Source organism: Pseudophryne corroboree, chromosome 2 (genome assembly GCF_028390025.1).
Source record: "Pseudophryne corroboree isolate aPseCor3 chromosome 2, aPseCor3.hap2, whole genome shotgun sequence".
Taxonomy (NCBI): Eukaryota; Metazoa; Chordata; class Amphibia; order Anura; family Myobatrachidae; genus Pseudophryne; species Pseudophryne corroboree.
The window spans coordinates 560,441,830-560,465,223 of record NC_086445.1 but is presented as its reverse complement, the minus strand read 5'-3'; the positions used below and the strand labels follow the sequence as shown (position 1 = coordinate 560,465,223).

Genomic DNA, 23,394 nt, shown 5'->3' with positions numbered 1-23,394 from the left:
AAATACACATGGCCCCTGTTGCAACAGGTCTTCCCTCAGAGGAAGAGGCCAGGGGTCTCCTGTGAGCATCTCTTGTAGATCCGAGTACCAGGCCCTTCGAGGCCAGTCTGGGACAACGAGTATCGTCTGTACTCTTCTTCGTCTTATGATCCTCAACACTTTTGTGATGAGAGGAAGAGGAGGAAACACGTAGACCGATTTGAACACCCACGGTGTTACCAGAGTGTCTACTGCTCCTGCCTGAGGGTCCCGAGACCTGGCACAATACCTCCGAAGCTTTTTGTTGAGGCGTGACGCCATCATGTCTATTTGAGGAGTTCCCCAAAGACGCGTTACGTCTGCAAAGACTTCTTGATGAAGTCCCCACTCTCCTGGATGGAGATCGTGTCTGCTGAGGAAGTCTGCTTCCCAGTTGTCCACTCCCGGAATGAAGACAGCCGACAGAGCGCTTACATGATTTTCCGCCCAGCGAAGGATCCTTGTGGCTTCCGCCATTGCGACTCAGCTTCTTGTCCCGCCTTGGCGGTTCACATGAGCCACTGCTGTGACATTGTCTGATTGAATCAGAACCGGTAGGTTTCGAAGAAGACTCTCCGCTTGTCGAAGGCCGTTGTAAATGGCCCTGAGTTCCAACACATTGATGTGTAGACAGGACTCCTGGTCTGACCAAAGACCCTGAAAATTCTTTCCCTGCGTGACCGCTCCCCATCCTCGGAGGCTCGCGTCCGTGGTAACCAGGATCCAATCCTGAATTCCGAACCTGCGACCCTCCAAGAGGTGAGCACTTTGCAACCACCACAGGAGGGACACTCTGGCCCCTGGGGACAGAGTTATTTTCCGATGTAAGTGCAGATGGGACCCGGACCACTTGTCCAGAAGGTCCCATTGAAAAGTCCTTGCATGGAACCTTCCGAAGGGAATGGCCTCGTAGGCCGCCACCATTTTCCCCAGAACTCGAGTGCATTGGTGAACTGACACCCTTTTTGGTTTTAGCAGGTCTCTGACCATGTCCTGGATGTCCTGGGCTTTCTCTATTGGGAGGAAGACCTTCATTTGTTCCGTATCCAGTATCATACCTAGGAACGGTAGTCGAGTTGTCGGAAACAACTGTGACTTCGGTAGATTTAGAATCCAACCGTGTTGCTGGAGCACACTCAGAGAGAGCGCCACACTGCTCAGCAATTTCTCCCTTGATCTCGCTTTAATCAGGAGATCGTCCAAGTATGGGATAATTGTGACTCCATGCTTGCGCAGGATCACCATCATTTCCGCCATTATCTTGGTGAAAATCCTCGGGGCCGTGGAGTGTCCAAACGGCAACGTCTGAAATTGGTAATGACAATCCTGTACAGAGAATCTCAGGTATTCCTGATGGGGGGCATATATGGGGACATGAAGGTACGGATCCTTTATGTCCAAAGACACCATAAACTCCCCCTCATCCATGTTGGCTATTATCGCTCTGAGAGATTCCATTTTGAATTTGAATCTTTTTATGTACAGGTTTAGGGATTTCAGATTCAAAATAGGTCTGACCGAACCGTCCGGTTTCGGGACCACAAATAGGGTTGAGTAGTAACCTCTTCCCTGCTGGTGCAGGGGAACCTTGATTATCACTTGCTGTATACACAGCGTTTGAATTGCAGCTAACACTACAAACAGCCCTATACTGGCTCAACTAGGACTTTAAACTTTAGCAAAGCAAATTTTTAAAAGATGAGGGTATTTTTCAGGGATATTGAATGGGAAGGTTTGTTTTTAGGAAAAAATACTACGGAGAAATGGGAGGTACTAAAATTCCTGCTAGCTAAAAATACACTCAAATATATTCCTATGAGTAGCAAAAAAGGGAATAAAAATCATAAACCGATGTGGCTTAACAAAAAGATTAGGGAACTTATGGGCAAGAAAAGGCGAGCATTTAAAAAATACAAATCTGACGGGGAAGCAGAGTCATTTCAGCACTATAAGGAATGTAACAAAAATTGCAAAAAGGAAATAAGAGCGGCTAAAGTAGAAACTGAAAAACTAGTAGCAAAGGAAAGCAAAGCGAATCCCAAAAAATTCTTTAAATACATTAATAGCAAGAGATTAAAAAAGGAGAGTATAGGCCCTTTGAAAGACAAGTTGGGAGTCTTAAGCAAAAATGATAATGACATAGCGGACACACTAAATGAGTTTTTTTCAACAGTATTCACTAGAGAGGACCCAATTCAGGGACTGGCACACAATCTCAATAATGAGAATATCACACTGATAGGTACTTATTTAAGCAAGGAAGTAGTCTGTGACCGATTAAAACATTTAAAGATTAATAAATCACCAGGGCCCGATGGTATTCATCCAAGAGTTCTAATGGAGCTTCACTCTGAACTGGCAAAAACCGCTATCTTTGATCTTTGAGGATTCAGTTATATCAGGTATGGTTCCCAAAGACTGGCGTATAGCGGAAGTAGTGCCTATATTCAAAAAGGGAAGTAAAGCTGAACCAGGTAATTATAGACCAGTTAGTCTTACATCTATAGTGGGGAAAGTATTGGAAGGTATTCTAAGAGATAGTATTCAGAAGTTCCTTGAAACCAATAAGGTCATTAAAAGGAATCAACATGGGTTTATGAAGGACAGATCCTGTCAAACCAACTTACTTGGCTTTTATGAAACAGTAAGCGCAAACCTAGATCAGGGTAAAGACGTGGATGTAATCTTTTTAGACTTTGCCAAAGCGTTCGATACTGTACCACACATGAGACTTATATACAAGCTACAAGAATCAGGGCTAGGAAGCACAATATGCACTTGGGTCAAAAACTGGTTAGATAATAGGAAGCAGCGCGTTGTGGTTAATGGATCTTTTTCAACTTGGACTGAAGTGCTAAGTGGTGTGCCGCAAGGCTCAGTATTAGGACCGCTATTGTTCAATATTTTCATTAACGACCTAACAGAAGGTCTAGAGAGCATGGTGTAAATTTTTGCAGATGATACCAAATTGTGTAAGGCTATAAATACAGAGGAGGATGCCGAGTCTCTTCAGAACGACTTAGTTAAATTAGAAGCATGGGCAGCCAAATGGAGAATGCGCTTCACCACAGACAAGTGTAAGGTAATGCACTGTGGTAACAAGAACAAAAATTACACCTACCTACTAAATGGGGTAAAATTAGGGGATTCTGTACTGGAAAAGGACTTAGGTGTCCTCATAGATAGCAAGCTAAGCAGTAGTACCCAAAGTAGGACTGCAGCAAAGAAGGCTAATAAGATATTAGCATGCATAAAACGGGGTATTGATGCTAGGGACGAGAGTATTATACTCCCGTTATATAAATCACTAGTGAGGCCACACCTTGAATACTGTGTACAGTTCTGGGCACCGTACTACAAAAAGGATATCCTGGAGCTTGAAAAGGTACAGAGGAGGGCGACCAAACTAATTAAGGGCATGGAGACGATGGAATACAAGGTAAGGCTTGAAAGACTAGGCATGTTTACATTGGAAAAGCGGAGACTAAGAGGGGATATGATCAACATCTACAAATATATAAGGGGACAATACACAGAGCTTGCGCGGGACCTGTTTTTGGTTAGATCAACACAGAGGACTCGTGGACACTGGCTCAGGTTAGAGGAGAGGAGATTCCGCACAATACGGCGTAAAGGCTTTTTCACGGTAAGGACAATACGTGTTTGGAATTCCCTGCCCGAGGGAGTTGTAATGGCGGAATCTGTCAACACCTTTAAAAATGGGTTAGATAAATTCCTATTGGATAAGGATATCCAGGGGTATGGTGCATAGTCATGCATTATAGTTACTATAAATAGGGATAAAATGCAATGGCTGACAGCAGCATCAGTCAGAAATTTTAGTCAAATCATCTTGCATAGGACACCAAATATAGGTTGAACTCGATGGACAATTGTCTTTTTTCAACCTCAGATACTATGTTACTATATCCCTGTCCGATGTGGAAGCTGGTAGGGCCGATTTGAAAAATCGGCGCGGGGGCACCTCCTCGAATTCCAATTTGTAACCCTGGGAAACTATTTCCAACACCCAGGGATTCAGGTCCGAACTGACCCAGGCCTGACTGAAAAGTCGAAGACGTGCCCCCACCGGTGCGGACTCCCTCAGGGGAGCCCCAGCGTCATGCTGTGGGTTTTGGAGCAGCCGGGGAGGACTTTTGTTCCTGGGCACCTGCCGAAGCAGGTGCTCTTTTGCCTCTGCCCTTACCTCTGGCGAGGAAAGAGGATCCCCGACCTCTTCCGGACTTGTGCGACCGAAAGGACTGCATCTAATAGGGTGTCACTTTCTTTTGCTGTTGGGGAATATATGGTAAAAAATTTGATTTACCTGCTGTAGCTGTGGAAACCAGGTCCGTCAGCCCATCCCCAAACAATACATCACCCTTATAGGGTAGTAATTCCATATGTTTTTTGGAATCCGCATCACCCGTCCATTGGCGAGTCCATAAGGATCTTCTCGCTGAGATAGACATGGCATTGGCCCTAGACGCTAGCAATCCAATGTCCCTTTGAGCATCCCTCATAAATAAGACTGCGTCTTTTATATGGGCTAGAGTTAAGAATATAGTATCCTTATCCATATTATCAACTTGATCTGTCAGCTCATCTGTCCAAGCTGCAATTGCGCTACACACCCATGCTGACGCAATTGTCGGTCTTAGCACAGCACCCGTATGAGAATAAATACACTTTATGGTAGTTTCTTGCCTGCGATCTGCAGGGTCCTTAAGGGCCGCTGTGTCAGGAGACGGTAGCGCCACTTTCTTGGACAAGGGCGTCAGGGCCTTGTCCACAGTGGGGGGTGATTCCCAAATCTCCCTGTCCTGCTTAGGGAAGGGGTATGCCATATAAATTATTTTGGGGATCTGCGGTCTCTTTTCCGGAGTCTCCCAAGCTTTTCCAAAGAAATCATTTAATTCATGAGATGTGGGAAAGTTAATAATCTGTTTCTTTTCCTTAAACATGTGTACCCTTGTGTCGGGGACCGAGGGTTCATCCTCAATATGCAACACATCCCTTATTGCAACAATCATACACTGAATGGTTTTAGTCACCCTAGGGTGCAATTTTACTTCGTCGTAGTCGACACTGGAATCAGAATCCGTGTCGGTAGTAGTGTCTTGTGTTAAGGGACGCTTTTGAGAACCCGACGGGCCCTGTGAGTCGGTCCAATCCGAGGATTGACCCCCTGATGTCCCCCCTAATTCAGCCTTATCAAGTCTTTTATGTAAAGATGCCACACTTGCATTCAACATATGCCACATGTCCATCCAATCCGGAGTCGGCACAACAGACGGGGACACACCACTCATTTGCTCCACCTCCTCCCTGGAGAAGCCTTCCGCCTTAGACATGTCGACACACACGTACCGACACCCCACAAACACAGGGATTAACCTATAAGGGGACAAAACCCCAACCAGGCCCTAAGGAGGGACAGAGAGAGAGAGACTGCCAGAACACACCAGCGCTTAAAAACTGGAAAAATGATGACCAGATAGCGCTTTTCTATATATAATATACCAATTCCCACTCACTGTGTCGCTAATGTGCCCCCCTCTCTTTTTTCCAGCCTGTGAAGTTCAGCAGGGGAGAGACCAGGGAGCCAGCGTTTTCCTCATGCAGCTTCTGTGGAGAAAATGGCGCTGGTTAGTGCGGAGGATCAAGCCCCGCCCACCCGACGACGGGCTTCGGTCCCAGTGATTTTTCAATGAAAATGGAGGGGGATCTTAGATTTACTGCCTCCGCAGCCTAATCTATCTGCATTTGGCCAAATGTGAGGTTTATTACTGCACAGGGCGCCCAGCCCCCCTTCAGTGCTGCTCTGTGTGTGTGTGACTGGGAGCAATGGCGCACAGCTTGCCGCTGCGCGCCTTACCTCATGAAGATCTGATGTCTTCTGCCGCCTAAGATGTCTTCTGCCTTCTCATCCGGCTTTCTTTCTTCGGCATCTGTGAGGAGGACGGCGGCGCGGCTCCGGGACGAACCCCAGGTGAGACCTGTGTTCCGACTCCCTCTGGAGCTAATGGTGTCCAGTAGCCCTAGAAGCAGTGCCCAACTTGACAAGCCAGCTCTGCTTCTCTCTCCTCAGTCCCACGATGCAGGGAGCCTGTTGCCAACAGGACTACCTGAAAATAAAAAACCTAACAAAATTCTTCTTCAACAGAAAACTCTGGAGCTCTCTGCAGTGCACCCATTCTCCTCTGGGCACAAGATCTAACTGAGGTCTGGAGGAGGGGCATAGAGGGAGGAGCCAGTGCACACCCACAGTCAAAGTTCTTTTTAGGTGCCCTATCTCCTGTGGAGCCCGTCTATACACCATGGTCCTTACGGAGTCCCCAGCATCCTCTAGGACGTAAGAGAAAATAAAATTATAAAAAAAATCAGATTCATTAATCATCAGTGAAACCACCAGGTCTGCCCAATAGTACCGGCTAGACAATTGGTGCTACAACCTGTGGCGCAATACATTCTCTTTCTGCAGCAGCCTGTAGTGGTAAAGAGTGAAAGATATAGCAAAGATACACTCCACCTTTTATCTGAATTACGTGAGATATTAAAACACTACCTTGATGCGTATTTTTTGCAACAATGGATGTTGTATCATTATACACCATGCTACCACAAAGGTGTGGAACTTGTGAGAGCCCACCAAATTATTTTATAAGCGAGATGAGACATTGTGTACTTGGTAAGAACCATTTTCAGTACAGTGAGTCCTTCTTTGTGTAGAATGCTGGGACAGCGCTGGGTTCTAATTTTGCGCCAGTGTACACTTTATTACTAAATATGAATGGATGTTCATATATCCCAAATACGGTCCCAGCATTCTGCACTACTTCTGATTTATTGACTATATTCTAATTTTGTGGCATGACACCAGGGATTAATTTCTGCAGATGGTTATGGATTTAAATGCTATCAATAATCCAATAAGATTCACTAATATTATTAAAGCAAACCATATTGAATTTTTAGAAGTTTCCATTTTTAAAGTTAATGACTCCCTTGGTACGACTTTCTCCGTAAAAGCACGGACAGAATCCCTTTGTTGTTTACATTAAGTCATTATCTCAAGGCACTAACAGAGGGACTCCCAGTTTCTGAATTTGGAAGAGTATTACGTAATAACTGCCAAAATGAAATGGCAGAAAAACAATTGGGGATGGTGATACGGTATACAGAGAGAGGCTATTCACCTAGGGTGATCAGTAGATACCTAAAGAGGGCTTGATTTATGGGTATAATTCAGACCTGTTCGCTTGCTAGAGGTTCGCATAGTCACCGCCCATCGGGGAGTGTATTTTTGCTTTGCAAGTGTGTGAACGCATGTGTAGCAGAGCTGGGCAAACAGATTTTGTGCAGTCTCTGAGCAGCTCAGGACTTACTCAGCCGCTGCGATCACTTCAGTCTTTCCGGGAACGGCATCGACATTAGGAACCCTTCCTGCAAATGCATGAACACGCCTGCGTTTTTCCAACCACTCCCAGAAAACGGCTTCTTCCTGTCAGTCTCCTTGCGAACGCATGTGTGAATGGATTCTTCGCACAAACCCATCGCTGAGTGGCGATTTGTATTTGTACCCATGCGAATAGCCTGCACACTGCGGTGCATATGCCGTTTAGACCCAATAGCCCGCAGTACGAAAACGCAGCGAAGCGATCAGGTCTGAATTAGGCCCTATATACGTGAGGGCAATGCAGCAAAAGTCCATAGCAGCAGAGGCCAGATTTGTTGTCACAACCCAGTTTAACACCATAGCATCAACTTTTGCTAGGTCAGTTAGGAAACACTGGCCATTAAGAAGAGTACAGATACCACTTTGAAAGATGTTGCAAGGTCTCCATTCGCCTGTGTAAAAATATCGGCTGGGTAAACATTGCTCCAGTGTGCACAAAGCTTAAAAAAAAAAAAAAAAAAAAATCTGATGCTTTATTCCCGGCAACAACTGGTGTCCTTGATAGCAGCAACTGTTACCTGCTCAGGACCAGCATTTCCAGCAAACTATGCATGCAAGGAAAAGCGGTTTTCTAGCTTAAATCAGTATAAACATTTTTTTTCTCATATTTCTGAAAAACAAAATATATTTCTTTTTTTTACTTGTGTAATTTTTTTATTGAAGTTTTTCAGGGAAAAACAAAAAAACATTAAATACAGAACAAAGCCAAAACACCAAACAACACAAAACAAAACTAAAAAAAAGAAAAAGAAAAAAGGTACAGGAAAAATACAGCAAATAATGCAATCTGTGTCACAGTGTCACATAGATAAAGATAATAAGTGTCACGACAATCTCGCAAATTCACATACTAAGCCTCAATCAGTTAGAGAATAGTGCCCCAGCTGCAGCCAGACGGGAGGTATTCCACCTATCCCACTTGCTGAGGTAATGGGGCAGGGTCCCTCTAGACCTATGTGTAAACCTCTCATGTCCTGACACCTCATTCACTAGAGCTCGCCAATTGTACACATTAGGGGAAGAAGTAGCAAACCAGTTACGCGCTATAATCACCTTAGCTAAGGTAGTCAGGCAAAGAACATATTTATATAATGCCGGGCAGTAGGATTCCTCTAAGTCTAGCGCAAACATACACAGTGTAGGAGAAGGGGGGGGCAGCGTAGGTTCAGTAAGCAGAATGTCCGACCAGACTGCTTCCCAAAAGGCATATACAGTGGGGCACAGCCATAGTAGATGCCAAAAGGTAGCTTCAGGGGCACCACATCTTGGGCAGGTAGTACCAGGCCGTAGACCTGCTTTACATAAAGAAACTGGAGGTTTATACGTCCTATGTAAAACAAAGAAATAAACCTGCTGGTACTTGACACACTGAGTAGTATATTTAAGAGAGCACAACACCTGGAGCCATTGGTCATCTGTAAGTGGGCCAATGTCTTGCTCCCACTTAAGTTTAAGTTGGTCAAATATATTCGGGCAGATGTGGGCATTAAGACTAACATATAAAGTGGAAACTTGGTGACTTGTACCCAAATTCATAACCATGTCTTTAATTGGGGAATCAGAAATGGACGGAGGCGAGGCCCCAAACTGTGCCTGCACCGCATGGCAGAGCTGTAGATAACGATAAAAGGATCTATTGGATATTTCAAGCTCCTCCCGCAGTTGTGTGAAAGATTTAAAAACACCATTATCATACAGTTGTGAAACTGTGGTAAGGCCCGCCCCAATCCATATATTGTCCTGTGAGAGCTGCAATAACTCCCTATACGCTGGGTTAAACCAAAGTGGCGTTTCAGAATCTGTACCTCGCCATGCATAGTAGGAGTGAGTTTGACGCCATACAAGTAGCGACTGACGGAGTAAAGGAGGAAGACCAGCAGTAGAAGAGGCAGAGAGAAGGAACTGGACAGGAGAGAAGTGGGACCCCACATACTCTGCAAAGAATCTCTCAAACGTGGGACTATCCCTACTGAGAATCCAATTAGACAAATGCGCAAGTTGGGCAGCTAGATAATAGGCCAGCAGATTGGGAAAACCCAAACCTCCATCCAATTTAGCCCTAACCAGAGCTCTCAGGGCAACCCTAGGCGTTTTGTCGCCCCAAACAAAAGAGGAAAGCACACTATCAATGCTAGTGAAAATTTTCTTGGGGATATAAGTAGGAGAGTGCTGCAATAGATAAAGATATTTTGGTTGTATCACCATCTTGATCAAGTTAATGCGACCCGTGACAGTAAGGGGAAGCTTCTTCCATACATGAATCCGTCGCTTCAGATCCACCGTGACATGGTCAATGTTTTGATGTACAAAAGACTTAACATTAGGAGTGATCCAGACACCAAGATACTGAAAGTGAAGGGTCCAGTGCAAGGAGGACACAATAGGCAATGGGTCAGGAAGAAGACCAGATATGGGAAAGACATTAGATTTATTCCAGTTGATAGTCAGGCCGGAATAGAGGCCAAATGTATCAACAATACTTAGAAGGGAGGTCAGGGAAGCATCAGGATCACTGAGAAACAAAAGCATGTCATCGGCATATAATGCAATAACATCCTCATGTCCATCAATAGTAATGCCCCTAGCATCAGGGGACACTCTAATGAAACTCGCCAATGGTTCCACAGCCAGGGCAAAAAGAGCAGGGGACAGTGGGCAGCCCTGTCTAGTACCACGAGACAAAGCAAATGGGGATGTTACATAACCATTGACAGATATTCGAGCCACGGGGGAGGAATAGAGTAATTGTACCCAGCGTATGAATTTGGGGCCAAAAGCAAATCGTCTAAGGACTTCCCACAAATACTCCCATTCCACAGAGTCGAAGGCCTTGGCAGCATCCAGGGAAACCACCACAGCCCCCGACTCGGACTGGTCCCCCATCTGCAGGTGACAAAACAGTCGCCTCAAATTTTGGAGAGTAGACTTGCCTGGCATAAATCCTGTCTGATCATCATGAATGATCGAAGTGATAACACTATTGAGTCTAAGTGCCAGAATTTTGGCCAAAATCTTGACATCAGTAGGTAGCAATGAGATTGGGCGGTAGGATTCTGGGGCCGTAGGGTCCTTACCTGGTTTGAGGATCACCACAATAATAGCTTCTGACATAGAAGGAGGCAAGCGAGCACCCTCTAGCAAAGCATTAAAGAGAGTCAAAAGATAGGGGACAAAGTATGCACGATATTGTCTATAGACTTCAACCGGTATACCGTCGCTACCCGGGGCCTTTTTATTAGGGAAGGAGGCAATAGCTGCCTAAACTTCCTCTGAAGTGATACTAGCATCTAAAAAATCTATAGATTGTTGGGACAATTGTGGTAGGACAATACATGAAAGCTATTGCTGTAGTTGACTGGAGGTATAAGTGACTTTAGAGGCATACAACGAGGAATAAAAGGACTGGAAAACCTGGGCTCTCTCAGGGGTGGCATAGACCATTTCGCCCTGGGCATCACAGATCTGCTGAATGGAACCTCCAGTTCTCTCCCCCCGAGCTAGAAAAGCCAAGTAACTACCCCCCGTGTCCGATTGTGAATAGAGGGTATGCTGGGAGAAAAGTAATTTGCGCCTTGATTTATCAAGTAAATGGTCAGACCAGGCTTTCCTGGCCAAATCCCACCTCACTCGGTCACTAAGGGTCTTAGTAGAAAGGTAAACAGACTCAGATTGGGAACAGGCAAGCTCCAGGCGCACCTCCTCCTCCCTACTAGATTTTTTGACACTAGCTATTTGTCGTATGAAGGAGCCCCGTAGCGAAGCCTTAAATGCGTCATGTTTAACCAGTTGATCAGAACAGGATGCATTATGAACCTCACAATAACTCCATTCACAAACCAAGGCCTCATGATCAGTCAACAAGGTCAACCAAAAGGGGTTCAATTTCCAAAGTTTAGCCCCACAGACAGGCACAGAATCTAGGGCCACCAGCAACGGTGAGTGGTCCGAGATTCCCCTCTGGAGGGCCAAATCTATTCTCGAGAACGTGTGAAAACTGGCCGAGTGGCAAGAGTATTGTAGTTGTTTGGGGTGTCTCAGCCTCCAAACATCCAGGAGCCCAAGCTCGGCAACCAGCCTCGCAAACGGTGTGGGGGACGGGGAAGTAGAGGGTAGAGAAGGGGGAAGCTCAGCCCACCGATCTAAAACTTTATCTAAAACATTATTGAAATCTCCGATGCAAAGGACCGGTGCTGAGGGAGAAGCAGCAATAAACGACATTGCCTGTCGGAGTCCTTCATTATTGTAGGGGGGGGGGGGGGGGGGGGGGCATATAAACAGCAAGTATATGCAAAAGTGCACGGTTAACGTAAGCCCTAAGGAATATATACCTGCCATATTGGTCAATTTGACTATGAACTAAATGGAAATTAACAGACTTCCGCACCAAAACTGAAACCCCCCTGGAATTAGCAGAAAAGGTGGAATGATAGTACAGACCAACCCAGGGCTTCCGGAGAGCCAAGGTTCTAGTACCAACCAAGTGTGTTTCGGAGAGGCATATGACATCTGCCTTATACTTCCTCACCTGAGATAAAACCAGAGCCCGCTTGATGCGGTCATTCAGGCCCCTCACATTCCAGCCGAGTATGCGGAGTCCATCAAACCCTGCAGCCATGAGTATAAGAAAAAAAGGACCGAAGGAGAAAAGAAGCAAGGGGCGAATATGGAGGGGCAGAAGAAAAGGAATAGCGAAGGCAAGCAGGACACGTAACAGAGAGGAACCCGGAGTGTAGAGCAGGAAGGAGCAAAGGGACCACTGCGGCCCTCCACCAGCAAGCAGGTAAAGCATCCGGAGACCAAAAGGCACATATAAGAAAAAACATAGACACATTGTAGTTCAAGAAAAAAAATAACACAGTGACACATGGAGCAATACATATACAAGAAAAACAAACAAACCCAAAACAGCCCAAACACCCCCCTCCCTGCATATCCATCCCAAACTAGACACGCCTGGATCCCAAAAAAACAACTAAACTAAAGCTGAAAACCTATAGCAACCCCAGGGAGTAGAGACAAGTATTGCCTCTACAGAAAGGCTGTATCCTAGCATTCAGCTCCTAAACTTAAAGATCGTCCCCGCTACATGAATAGCAGGAGTACAAAACCCAGCAAACAATGCGACCCCTGAGAGAGAAACAATCCTCAGTTAGGGGCCCGAGGTCTACGCTCCAGCCAGGCCTCCGCCTCTTGAGAGGTATTGAAGAAGTGTGTGGAGCCATCATACACCACCCTTAAACGTGCCGGAAACAACATGGCATATTGGATTTGATGGTCACGAAGCTTCCTTTTGACCTGAAGGAACTGCGCACGCGACTTCTGGACATCTACGGCGAAGTCCGGATAAACAGAAATATCATGGTTGTCAAATTTCAAAGGACCCTGTGTGTGGGCCAGCCGCAGGACCGCATCCCGGTCCCTGTAGTGTAGGAAACGGGCTATGAAAGTGCGTGCAGGTGCGCCCGGGGGAGGAGCCCTGGCAGGCAATCGGTGCGCCCTCTCCACAGAAAACTGAGGACCAAAGTCATCGCGTTGAAATAATCGGAGAAGCCATGTTTCAAGGAACGATTCTGGGGAGGAGCCCTCCGCTCTCTCCGGGAGGCCCACAAAGCGGACGTTATTACGACGTAGTCTTCCTTCAATATCAGAGAGCTTCGCCTTGACTGCCGACACTTGAGTTGTGAGATTGGAAACCGTATCTTTAAGAGGATTGGTGACGTCTTCTAAGTCGGAGATACGGTGCTCCGCTTCCCCCACCCGTTCACGAATCTTTTGCATGTCATGTCTGATTAAAGTGATATCCACCTGTACTTGGCCGATTTTATCCATGACTCTGGTGTTCGGACGTGGATATGGCCAAAAGAATTTCCTGCGTCGACTGGGACGTGTCATCCTCTCGAGGAGGTGTCCCCGAGGGGGAAGGAGGGGATGGGGGAGCAGTACCCCGGGTGGGTTGGGAGGAAGACTGAGAGCCTCTAGCATATTTTTCAAGCTTAGCAGCAGCGGTAGCAGCAGCAGCACTGCCCCCACGCACCATGACGGGACACAGGTGGAACACGGAGGTGGAGGTAGAAAAAGCAATAACAGTAGAGGCCAAGTGCGAGAGCAAAGCTACTGAAGTAATGCAGAGAGAGGACTCCCGTAGTGATGATATAAAACAAACAATACGTGCTCACCACAGGCTGTAAAATCTTCAGGCTTCCAGAGTCTCACTTAGGTGAATGAACACAAGCAGGAAAAAGGAAAATCCTTAGCGGCAGCAGTCAGGCTGTATAATCAGCAGCTGGCTTTCAAGTGGACCCTCATGGAGAGTAGTGTAGATAGGGAAGCGCCAACCAGCAATGTAGGCAGAGTAGGATAGCTGCAGGTGTCCAGGCAGCCCCGCAGGCAGAGTAGTGCAGACAGGGAGGCTCCAACCAGCAGTGCAGGGAGGCAGGGGTCGTCAGGAGGGACGGTCAGTGCAGATAGATGCACCCCCGCACTGTCAGCAGCAATCACCGCCACACAGGGACAGTCAGCCCGCCAGTCGCAAGGTGGAGGGAGACAGGGGCACACGCCGACCTCCGGAGCAGCAGAAGCAGCAGAGGGCACGGGTGAAGGGAGCTCCGGCCCAGCGCGTCCCCGGCCTCCGCTGTTAGTTCTCAATATGGCGCCGCACTTCCGGTCAGATGGAAGGAGTGAGGCAGAGCGGTGTAGGCCGCGATCCGTCCAGCGGCCGCCCAGGGCAGAGACACAGTCCCGCAGACCCCCCAAAATGTGCAGGGCCAAGAGACACAAAGGGTGAGCCAGGTCAGGAGCGATCACCAGCGGGGGAATCAGGATAAAGATAGCAGGATAGACGGAGCTCTAACTCCTAGCTCCTTACTCCATGCTCAGCCAAGCCACGCCCCCAACAAAATATATTTCTAGTACATTTTGCCATCCTTTGTGTATAGAATTAAGGAATCCTTCACGACTGCATTAAGATTTTCACACCATTGCCAAAGTAGGTAAATTACAACTGCCAGGACAACTACATCCTGAAAGCAGCTTGAGAGACCAAGGCTAATCCAGCAAGCAATCTTTTCTGGATATCCAGCTATTTTTGCTCATCAGTCTTTTAAACAAAGACTGGCAGATCATAGCAAGCTGAAATGTAGCCAGTGCACTGGCTGTAATTAGCAACAACGTTTACATAAACAAGACAAAAATGGACACCTACATAAACGAAAACTTACATGGAAGCAGCAGCGATAGCACTACTATGGTAACGCAGCAGGAGTCGTCCCACCCCCTGCATACATTACTGATCTTCATAGCACGCAGTATCGGATCCTCTGTGCACCATCAGCCGGTCACCGTAGCAACAAAGAGGCCAGGAAATCTTTATTGTTGGATGGAGGATCTGGTCTTGTCCTTCTTATGCAACTGCTTCAACATGCCTCTGTTTTGAGAAACCGAGGCAGTCGCCGCCCCTCCCCCACATCAGGCTGTCAATCATTGACATTCTGATGTTGTTGAGCAAACATTGCAGACCCTGGCGCATGCGCAAAGTACCGAACATCAGTACTCTGCGGCAGTGGCGTAAGTTCGTCACAGTTCCCCGGAGGCAAGATAAATATTGGTGCCCCCCTATTTCCTATATTAAGATAAATATATGTTATGTACGTGTGCATGTGTGCGTGCGCGTGTGAGTGTGGAGTGTTCTGAAAAAAAATTATATACTGTATTTATAATATAATTGTCTTTTATTTTAAATCACACATTTTCTTAGCAGTCATACCCAGGATTAGAACCCATGACCTGTTACACTAACAGCAGACACTTTACTGATGGAGTAATTTGCTCCTGTACAGGAAGCATGAGAATTCTAACTATATGAAGTTACGTGTAATTGTCAGAGAAGTAACTTCATATAGTTAAAATTCTCATATTTCATATACAGGGGCAAACAGCTTCATCAGTAAGGTGTCTGCTTCCAGTGTAATAGGGTGTGGGTCCTAATCCTGGGTGTGACACTTGTAAAATGTGTATATTCAGTATAATAAAGAGGGTGTGATCTGTAAGGTGTAGGGACCAATGAGTAAGTCGGCCACTGAAAAGATAGCGGCAACTATCAATTAACTTACTTCAATGATGTCACAGAATGGGAGAGGTGCCCCCCTCCAGAGCAGGAACCCGGCGGCAGATGACTCCGTTGCCTCCCAGAGTTCTGCCTCTGCTCTGCGGCATGCACCACTACTACAACCAAACCTGAATCAGGCCCAGTATTTCCAACCTTGTGAGTTTTATTTTTTCCTACAGTGTAATACAATATTTTCTATTATTATACCTCATCTCTCTTTACTATCATTTAAACACACTCCACAATGATCTGAGCATCGCTACAATACTTCTTCTGGCTATTTTGAAGGTGGGTGCTGCACACTGGCAGAAGGGAGAAATTGCTTTATCAAATTTTAAATTGTAGTACAAATTGCTTTCTCACCTGTGCTACCATAAAGAGGATTTTTTTTTTTTTTTTAGCTCCGGTAACCTTAAATACACTTTGCTTGAGGAGTATTCAAGCAACAGTCTAGTTTCTTTTTTACATTAAAAAAATAAAATAAAAATAAATTTAAAAACACGGTCTTCAAGAGCTTATAACTTTAAAGAAAAAAAGTATACTACAAAATAAATGTTTTGGCCAACCTGTGCCGGTTTTTATTCTTGCGTTTCTTGTGACTGCTGTGGTGCCCTCCAGAGTTTGCCGATGACGCAGCTTTCTGAGGTTTGGCACCTGACAGGGAACCGTCTAGATCTTCTGCATCATCCTGGCTAGGTTCATTCTCTTGATTTTGAAAGTCAGGAGAGTTGTCACTCTCTGTCCCACTGCCTGGCTCCCCTGATTAAAGCAAAATGACAGCAAATGAGAAATACTCTAGAAGAATATTTAGGTTTAGATAAACAGTATGAGGGGGGGGGGGGGGGGGGAAACTTCTAAATATGGTCCATCAAACTGGCTACATACAAACTCACGTTTATCAATTATTTGATCTTGCACTCCAGCCAATGCACTGACCGCCTAAAAAGCAAAAAACAACATAATGAGGTCAGGACTAAAGAAAAACAAAATACACAAACTATAAATACAACATTGTCGGGCAAGGCAACCCCCCCCCAAAAAAAAAAAACACCCGAAAGACACAAAAAGACAAAAGCACATGTGCGCAGCAATGTGTCATCAATCTTTCATTGCACATAATGTATAAGTCACCAGTCTGACACCACTGACACATGTAATAGGTGAGATCCACTCAAAACAATACATGTTTAGGGGAAAAGCCATGTTTACAACAAATAAAATTTGTAAATAATTATATATAATCACATTTGAAAAACGTTTTCTATACCAGCACACCTGTTATTGTTGTTTTGCAATATTACACTATTGTGGTTTTTAAATCTCCTCACGGTCCACCCACGGAGTAACCCGGGAAGTAAGAAGATCGCAACCAGGAGAAGTTACATCCATTCTACAGGCTTGAACACACTTGAGATGCGGTACGCTTAGTATTATTCTAGCTTCACTTAGAAACCACACAACACAAAAGGCGCCGGGTTCTACCACTCTTTCACACACACACACACACACACACACACACACACACACATATATATATTTTTGTATTTTTTTTTCTGCGTGGTACATTGGTTCCACAGGGAAAACACTGGGGTGTAGGGATGGATCTTGATCCATGCACCAACAGGCTAAAGCTTTAGACTGTCCCAGGATGCATTGGGGCCTCCTCTGTAACCCCGCCTCCAGGCACTGTGAGCTCTATTTCGTTAACCAGTCCAATGCAGGAGCAGGTAAAAGAGAAGGCAGATGTTAGTCACATAGAACCACATTCTCACAACAGGAGATGGGACTAGTGGCTTATGCCATACAAACCCATAGAAGCTAGGTGCGTCAGGGTAGGCGCCCTGTGGAACCAATGTACCTTGCAGAGAGCGATTTAACCATGGTAAGTCTACCATAAATCTCCTTTTCTGCAGTGGGGTACACTGATTTCCACAGGGAAAACATCGGGGATGTCCTAAAGCAGTTCCTCATGGGAGGGAACGCTCCATAGCGGGGTGGTATTCATGTGACCGCCGGTCAGCTGACCGACAGTCACATGACCTCCTCCACCATCCCGAAGGCTCACTATCCCGATGGTCGGCATGCCGACACCCATAGAGTGGGAATAGAACCCGTGGCGAACGCAGGTCGCCACCGAGCCCGCAGCGCAGTGAGCCCGCAAGGGGCTTGCTGCACTTGCCCCTCCCCGCCGGGATCCCGGCGTCGGTAAGCTGACCGGCGGTCTCCTGACCACCGGTCAGCCGTACTACACCCCCATAGCGGGTATGCGAACCCGGCGTCCAAAGGAAGCATCCTGGGAGGCGGAAGTATCAAAGGCACAGAACCTAATGAATGTGTTCACTGAGGACCACGTAGCCACCCTGCACAATTGTTCAGCAGACGCGCCTCGGAAGGCCGCCCAAGAAGGTCCAATAGACAGAGTAGAAGACCAGCCTGTACATATGCTTGTGCAATCACCATTCTAATCCATTTGGCCAATGTTTGCTTGTTCGCAGGCCAGCCAAATTTGTGAAAACCAAAAAGTACAAAAAGGGTATCTGACCTCCTAATAGAGGCAGTCCTCTCGACGTAAATACAGAGAGCCGTACCACATCCAAAGACCGCTTTTTGGACGACAAACCAGAAGAGATAAAAGCTGGAACCACAATCTCTTGGTTAAGATGGAAAGATGACACCACCTTAGGTAGATAACCAGGGCGAGTTCTAAGAACTGCCCGGTCAGGGTGAAAAATCGGAAAGGGTGGACGACAGGACAAAGCGCCTTAGTCCGACACCCTCCTGGCATAGGCAATAGCCAGTAGGAACAGGACCTTGACCGTCAGCCATTTAAGGTCCACTGACTCAAGATGTTCAAATAGAGACTCTTGCAGGGCATTCAGGACAACAGACAGATCGCATGGAGCCACAGGAGGGACACGGAGGCTGAATCCGTAAAACACCCTGAGTTAAAGTATGAATGTCAGGAATAGACACAATTTTTCTCTGAAACCACACCGACAAGGCAGAGATATGAACCTTGAGGGAGGCCAGTCGAAGGCCTAAATCCACGCCTTGTTGTAGAAAAGCCAGAAGTCTGGAAGTAATGAATTTGTAAGCATCGTAATTCTTAGCAGCACACCAGGTGAAGTAGGAATTCTAGACCCTGTAATAAATATGCGCAGATGCTGGTTTGCGGGCCTCCAGCATATAGTTTGGCTAACCGCCTCGGAAAATCCCTTGCCCCCAGGAGTGAAGCTTCAAGAGCCACGCCGTCAAAGTCAGTCTGGCCAGGTCCGGGTAGACACAAGGGCCCTGAACGAGGAGGTCTGGGCGTTGAGATGGTAGAAGAGGACGCTCTATCGTTAGACCCTGTAGGTCTCAGAACCAATGTCGCCTTGGCCACGCTGGAGCAACTAAAAGTAGTATTCCTCCTCCTTGTTTGAACTTCCGCAGTACCCTGGGCAGGAGTGACACTGGAGGGGACACGTATGGCAGCCGAAAGTTCCATGGAATTGCCAGTGCATCCAGGAACGCTGCTTAAGGATCCCTGGGTTCTTGATTCGAAGACCGGAAATTTTGTGATTGTGTCGAAACGCCATCAGATCTACATCTGGTAGGGTATCCGGGCTCCAGGTCGACAACAAAAAGGTCGACACCTTATGTCGACGCCAATTGGCCGACAAACCTTAGGTCGACATGGACAAAGGTCGACATGAGTTCTTCACAATTTTTTCCTTTTTTGGAACTTTTTCATACTTAACGATCCATGTGGACTACGATTGGAACGGTAATCTGTGCCGAGCGAAGCGGAGCGAAGGCACCATGCGAGGGGACGCGGTGCACTAATTGGGGTTCCCCGTCACTCTACGAAGAAAACGACACCAAAAAAACATAAAAAACTCATGTCGACCTTTTTCCTGTCGACCTTTTGTCCACGTCGACCAATTGGCGTCGACCTAAGGTGTGTCAACCTTTTTGTTGTCGACCTGGAGTCCCAGACCCATCTGGTAGGCCCTACTTGTCCACTAGGAGTTGGAAGACTTCCTGATGAAGACTCCACTCTCCAGTGTGCACGTCCTGACGACTGAGGAGATCCACTTCCCAGTTGAGGACTCCCGGAATGAACACGGACGATATTGCTGGCAGATGGCGTTCCGCCCAACAAAGGATTTTTGACACTCCCATCACTGCCATGCGGCTTCGAGTGCCGCCTTGATGGTATATGTACGCCACCGTGGTGGCGTTGTTTGACCGTACTTGTCAGGCCTGTTCTGTATCAGAGGCAGGGCGAGAGACAAGCATTGAACACTGTCCGCAATTCCAGAATGCTTATCGAGAGGAGAGATTCCTCCATGGTCCACCGACCCTGGAGAGAGTGTTGCTCCAACACCGCTCCCCAACCCCTCCGACTGGCGTCCGTAGTCAGTAGGACCCAGTTGGGGATCCAGAAGGGACAGCCCCTGCTCAACTGCTGGTCCTATAGCCTCTGCCCCTCTGGGAATTAGGTACTGGCACTACCACTCCTGTATCCAGGAAGGAACATACAACCAGACGTAGAGCTTGCGCCTTCAACGGATCCGAAGGGATAACCGTTGTGCAGAACTGGCGAGGGGGAGGTCTCTTTAAAGAGACTACGTAGCCGTGAGAGACAACTTCTCGCACCCATGCGTCTGAAGTGGTCTTTAACCAGACCTGGGTGAATCGCAGAAGTCCCAGAGGTAGGCCCGCCCAGTCATGCAGCAGGCTTGTCTTGTCTAGAAGCAGGCTGACGGGCGGCCCAGGATTGTTTTGCCTTGGGCTTGGTGGTTTTGGGAGCATGAGATGCTCTCGGGAATGCCTGACCTTTTGCTTTCCCTTGAGACCGAAAAGGAGCAAAAAATAAGATTTTACTTACCGATAAATCTATTTCTCGGAGTCCGTAGTGGATGCTGGGGTTCCTGAAAGGACCATGGGGAATAGCGGCTCCGCAGGAGACAGGGCACAAAAAGTAAAGCTTTTCCAGATCAGGTGGTGTGCACTGGCTCCTCCCCCTATGACCCTCCTCCAGACCGAGCGTACACAATAAGGGAGGATTTTGAATCCCGGGTAAGACTCATACCAGCCACACCAATCACACCGTACAACTTGTGATCTAAACCCAGTTAACAGTATGATAACAGCGGAGCCTCTGAAAGATGGCTTCCTTCAACAGTAACCCGAATTAGTTAACAATAACTATGTACAATTATTGCAGATAATCCGCACTTGGGATGGGCGCCCAGCATCCACTACGGACTCCGAGAAATAGATTTATCGGTAAGTAAAATCTTATTTTCTCTATCGTCCTAGTGGATGCTGGGGTTCCTGAAAGGACCATGGGGATTATACCAAAGCTCCCAAACGGGCGGGAGAGTGCGGATGACTCTGCAGCACCGAATGAGAGAACTCCAGGTCCTCCTTAGCCAGAGTATCAAATTTGTAAAATTTTACAAACGTGTTCTCCCCTGACCACGTAGCTGCTCGGCAAAGTTGTAATGCCGAGACCCCTCGGGCAGCCGCCCAAGATGAACCCACCTTCCTTGTGGAGTGGGCCTTTACAGATTTAGGCTGTGGCAGGCCTGCCACAGAATGTGCAAGTTGGATTGTGCTACAGATCCAACGAGCAATCGTCTGCTTAGACGCAGGAGCACCCATCTTGTTGGGTGCATACAATATAAACAACGAGTCAGATTTTCTGACTCCAGCTGTCCTTGCAATATATATTTTTAATGCTCTGACAACGTCCAGTAACTTGGAGTCCTCCAAGTCACTTGTAGCCGCAGGCACTACAATAGGCTGGTTCAGATGAAATGCTGACACCACCTTAGGGAGAAAATGCGGACGAGTCCGCAGTTCTGCCCTGTCCGAATGGAAAATCAGATATGGGCTTTTGTAAGATAAAGCTGCCAGTTCTGACACTCTCCTGGCCGAAGCCAGGGCTAGAAGCATGGTCACTTTCCATGTGAGATATTTCAAATCCACCTTCTTTAGTGGTTCAAACCAATGAGATTTTAGAAAGTCCAAAACCACATTGAGATCCCACGGTGCCACTGGAGGCACCACAGGAGGCTGTATATGTAGCACTCCCTTAACAAAGGTCTGGACTTCAGGGACTGAAGCCAATTCTTTTTGAAAGAAAATCGACAGGGCCGAAATTTGAACCTTAATAGATCCCAATTTGAGACCCATAGACAATCCTGATTGCAGGAAATGTAGGAATCGACCCAGTTGAAATTCCTCCGTCGGAGCACTCCGATCTTCGCACCACGCAACATATTTTCGCCAAATTCGGTGATAATGTTGCACGGTTACTTCCTTCCTTGCTTTAATCAAAGTAGGAATGACTTCTTCCGGCATGCCTTTTTCCTTTAGGATCCGGCGTTCAACCGCCATGCCGTCAAACGCAGCCGCGGTAAGTCTTGAAACAGACAGGGACCCTGCTGAAGCAAGTCCCTCCTTAGAGGTAGAGGCCACGGATCTTCCGTGATCATCTCTTGAAGTTCCGGGTACCAAGTCCTTCTTGGCCAATCCGGAACCACTAGTATCGTCCTTACGCCTCTTTGCCGTATAATTCTCAATACTTTTGGTATGAGAGGCAGAGGAGGAAACACATACACCGACTGGTACACCCAAGGCGTTACCAGCGCGTCCACAGCTATTGCCTGCGGATCTCTTGACCTGGCGCAATACCTGTCCAGTTTTTTGTTGAGGCGAGACGCCATCATGTCCACCATTGGTCTTTCCCAACGGGTTACCAGCAAGTGGAAGACTTCTGGATGAAGTCCCCACTCTCCCGGGTGAAGATCGTGTCTGCTGAGGAAGTCTGCTTCCCAGTTGTCCACTCCCGGGATGAACACTGCTGACAGTGCTATCACATGATTCTCTGCCCAGCGAAGAATCCTTGCAGCTTCTGCCATTGCACTCCTGCTTCTTGTGCCGCACTGTCTGTTCACATGGGCGACTGCCGTGATGTTGTCCGACTGGATCAACACCGGTTTTCCCTGAAGCAGAGGTTCTGCCTGGCTTAGAGCATTGTATATTGCTCTTAGTTCCAGAATGTTTATGTGAAGAGACGTTTCCAGGCTCTCCGTGGTCACCAGGATCCAATCCTGTATTGGAGACAGGGTTATCCGCAGGTGCATCTGAAGATACGACCCTGACCATTTGTCCAACAGATCCCTTTGGAAAATTCTTGCGTGGAATCTGCCGAATGGAATTGCTTCGTAAGAAGCCACCATTTTTCCCAGGACTCTTGTGCATTGATGTACAGACACCTTTCCTGGTTTTAGGAGGTTCCTGACAAGCTCGGATAACTCCTTGGCTTTTTCCTCCGGGAGAAAAACCTTTTTCTGAACCGTGTCCAGAATCATCCCTAGGAACAGCAGACGAGTTGTCGGCATTAACTGGGATTTTGGAATATTCAGAATCCACCCGTGCTGTTTTAGCACTTCTTGCGACAGTGCTAATCCCATCTCTAGCTGTTCTCTGGACCTTGCCCTTATTAGGAGATCGTCCAAGTATGGGATAATTAATATGCCTTTTCTTCGAAGAAGAATCATCATCTCGGCCATTACCTTTGTAAAGACCCGAGGTGCCGTGGACAATCCGAACGGCAGCGTCTGAAACTGATAGTGACAGTTTTGTACAACGAACCTGAGGTACCCCTGGTGTGAGGGGTAAATTGGAACGTGGAGATACGCATCCTTGATGTCCAAGGATACCATAAAGTCCCCCTCTTCCAGGTTCGCTATCACTGCTCTGAGTGACTCCATCTTGAACTTGAACTTCTTTATGTACAGGTTCAAGGACTTCAGAT

At 47.0% G+C, this 23,394-nt stretch overlaps 1 protein-coding gene across 2 annotated transcripts in view; it reads right to left on the bottom strand.

The window, feature by feature from the left end:
* MEAF6 (MYST/Esa1 associated factor 6) overlaps window positions 1-23,394 on the bottom strand; it is a 148,461-nt gene that overhangs the window by 30,027 nt on the left and 95,040 nt on the right. For both annotated transcript variants that reach the window (XM_063954355.1, XM_063954357.1), the window contains exons 4-5: window positions 16,475-16,520; window positions 16,148-16,340 (exon numbers count right to left, since the gene is read on the bottom strand). In XM_063954355.1, the coding sequence (XP_063810425.1) occupies window positions 16,148-16,340; window positions 16,475-16,520 (239 nt within the window). The remainder of the gene's footprint in view (window positions 1-16,147; window positions 16,341-16,474; window positions 16,521-23,394) is intronic.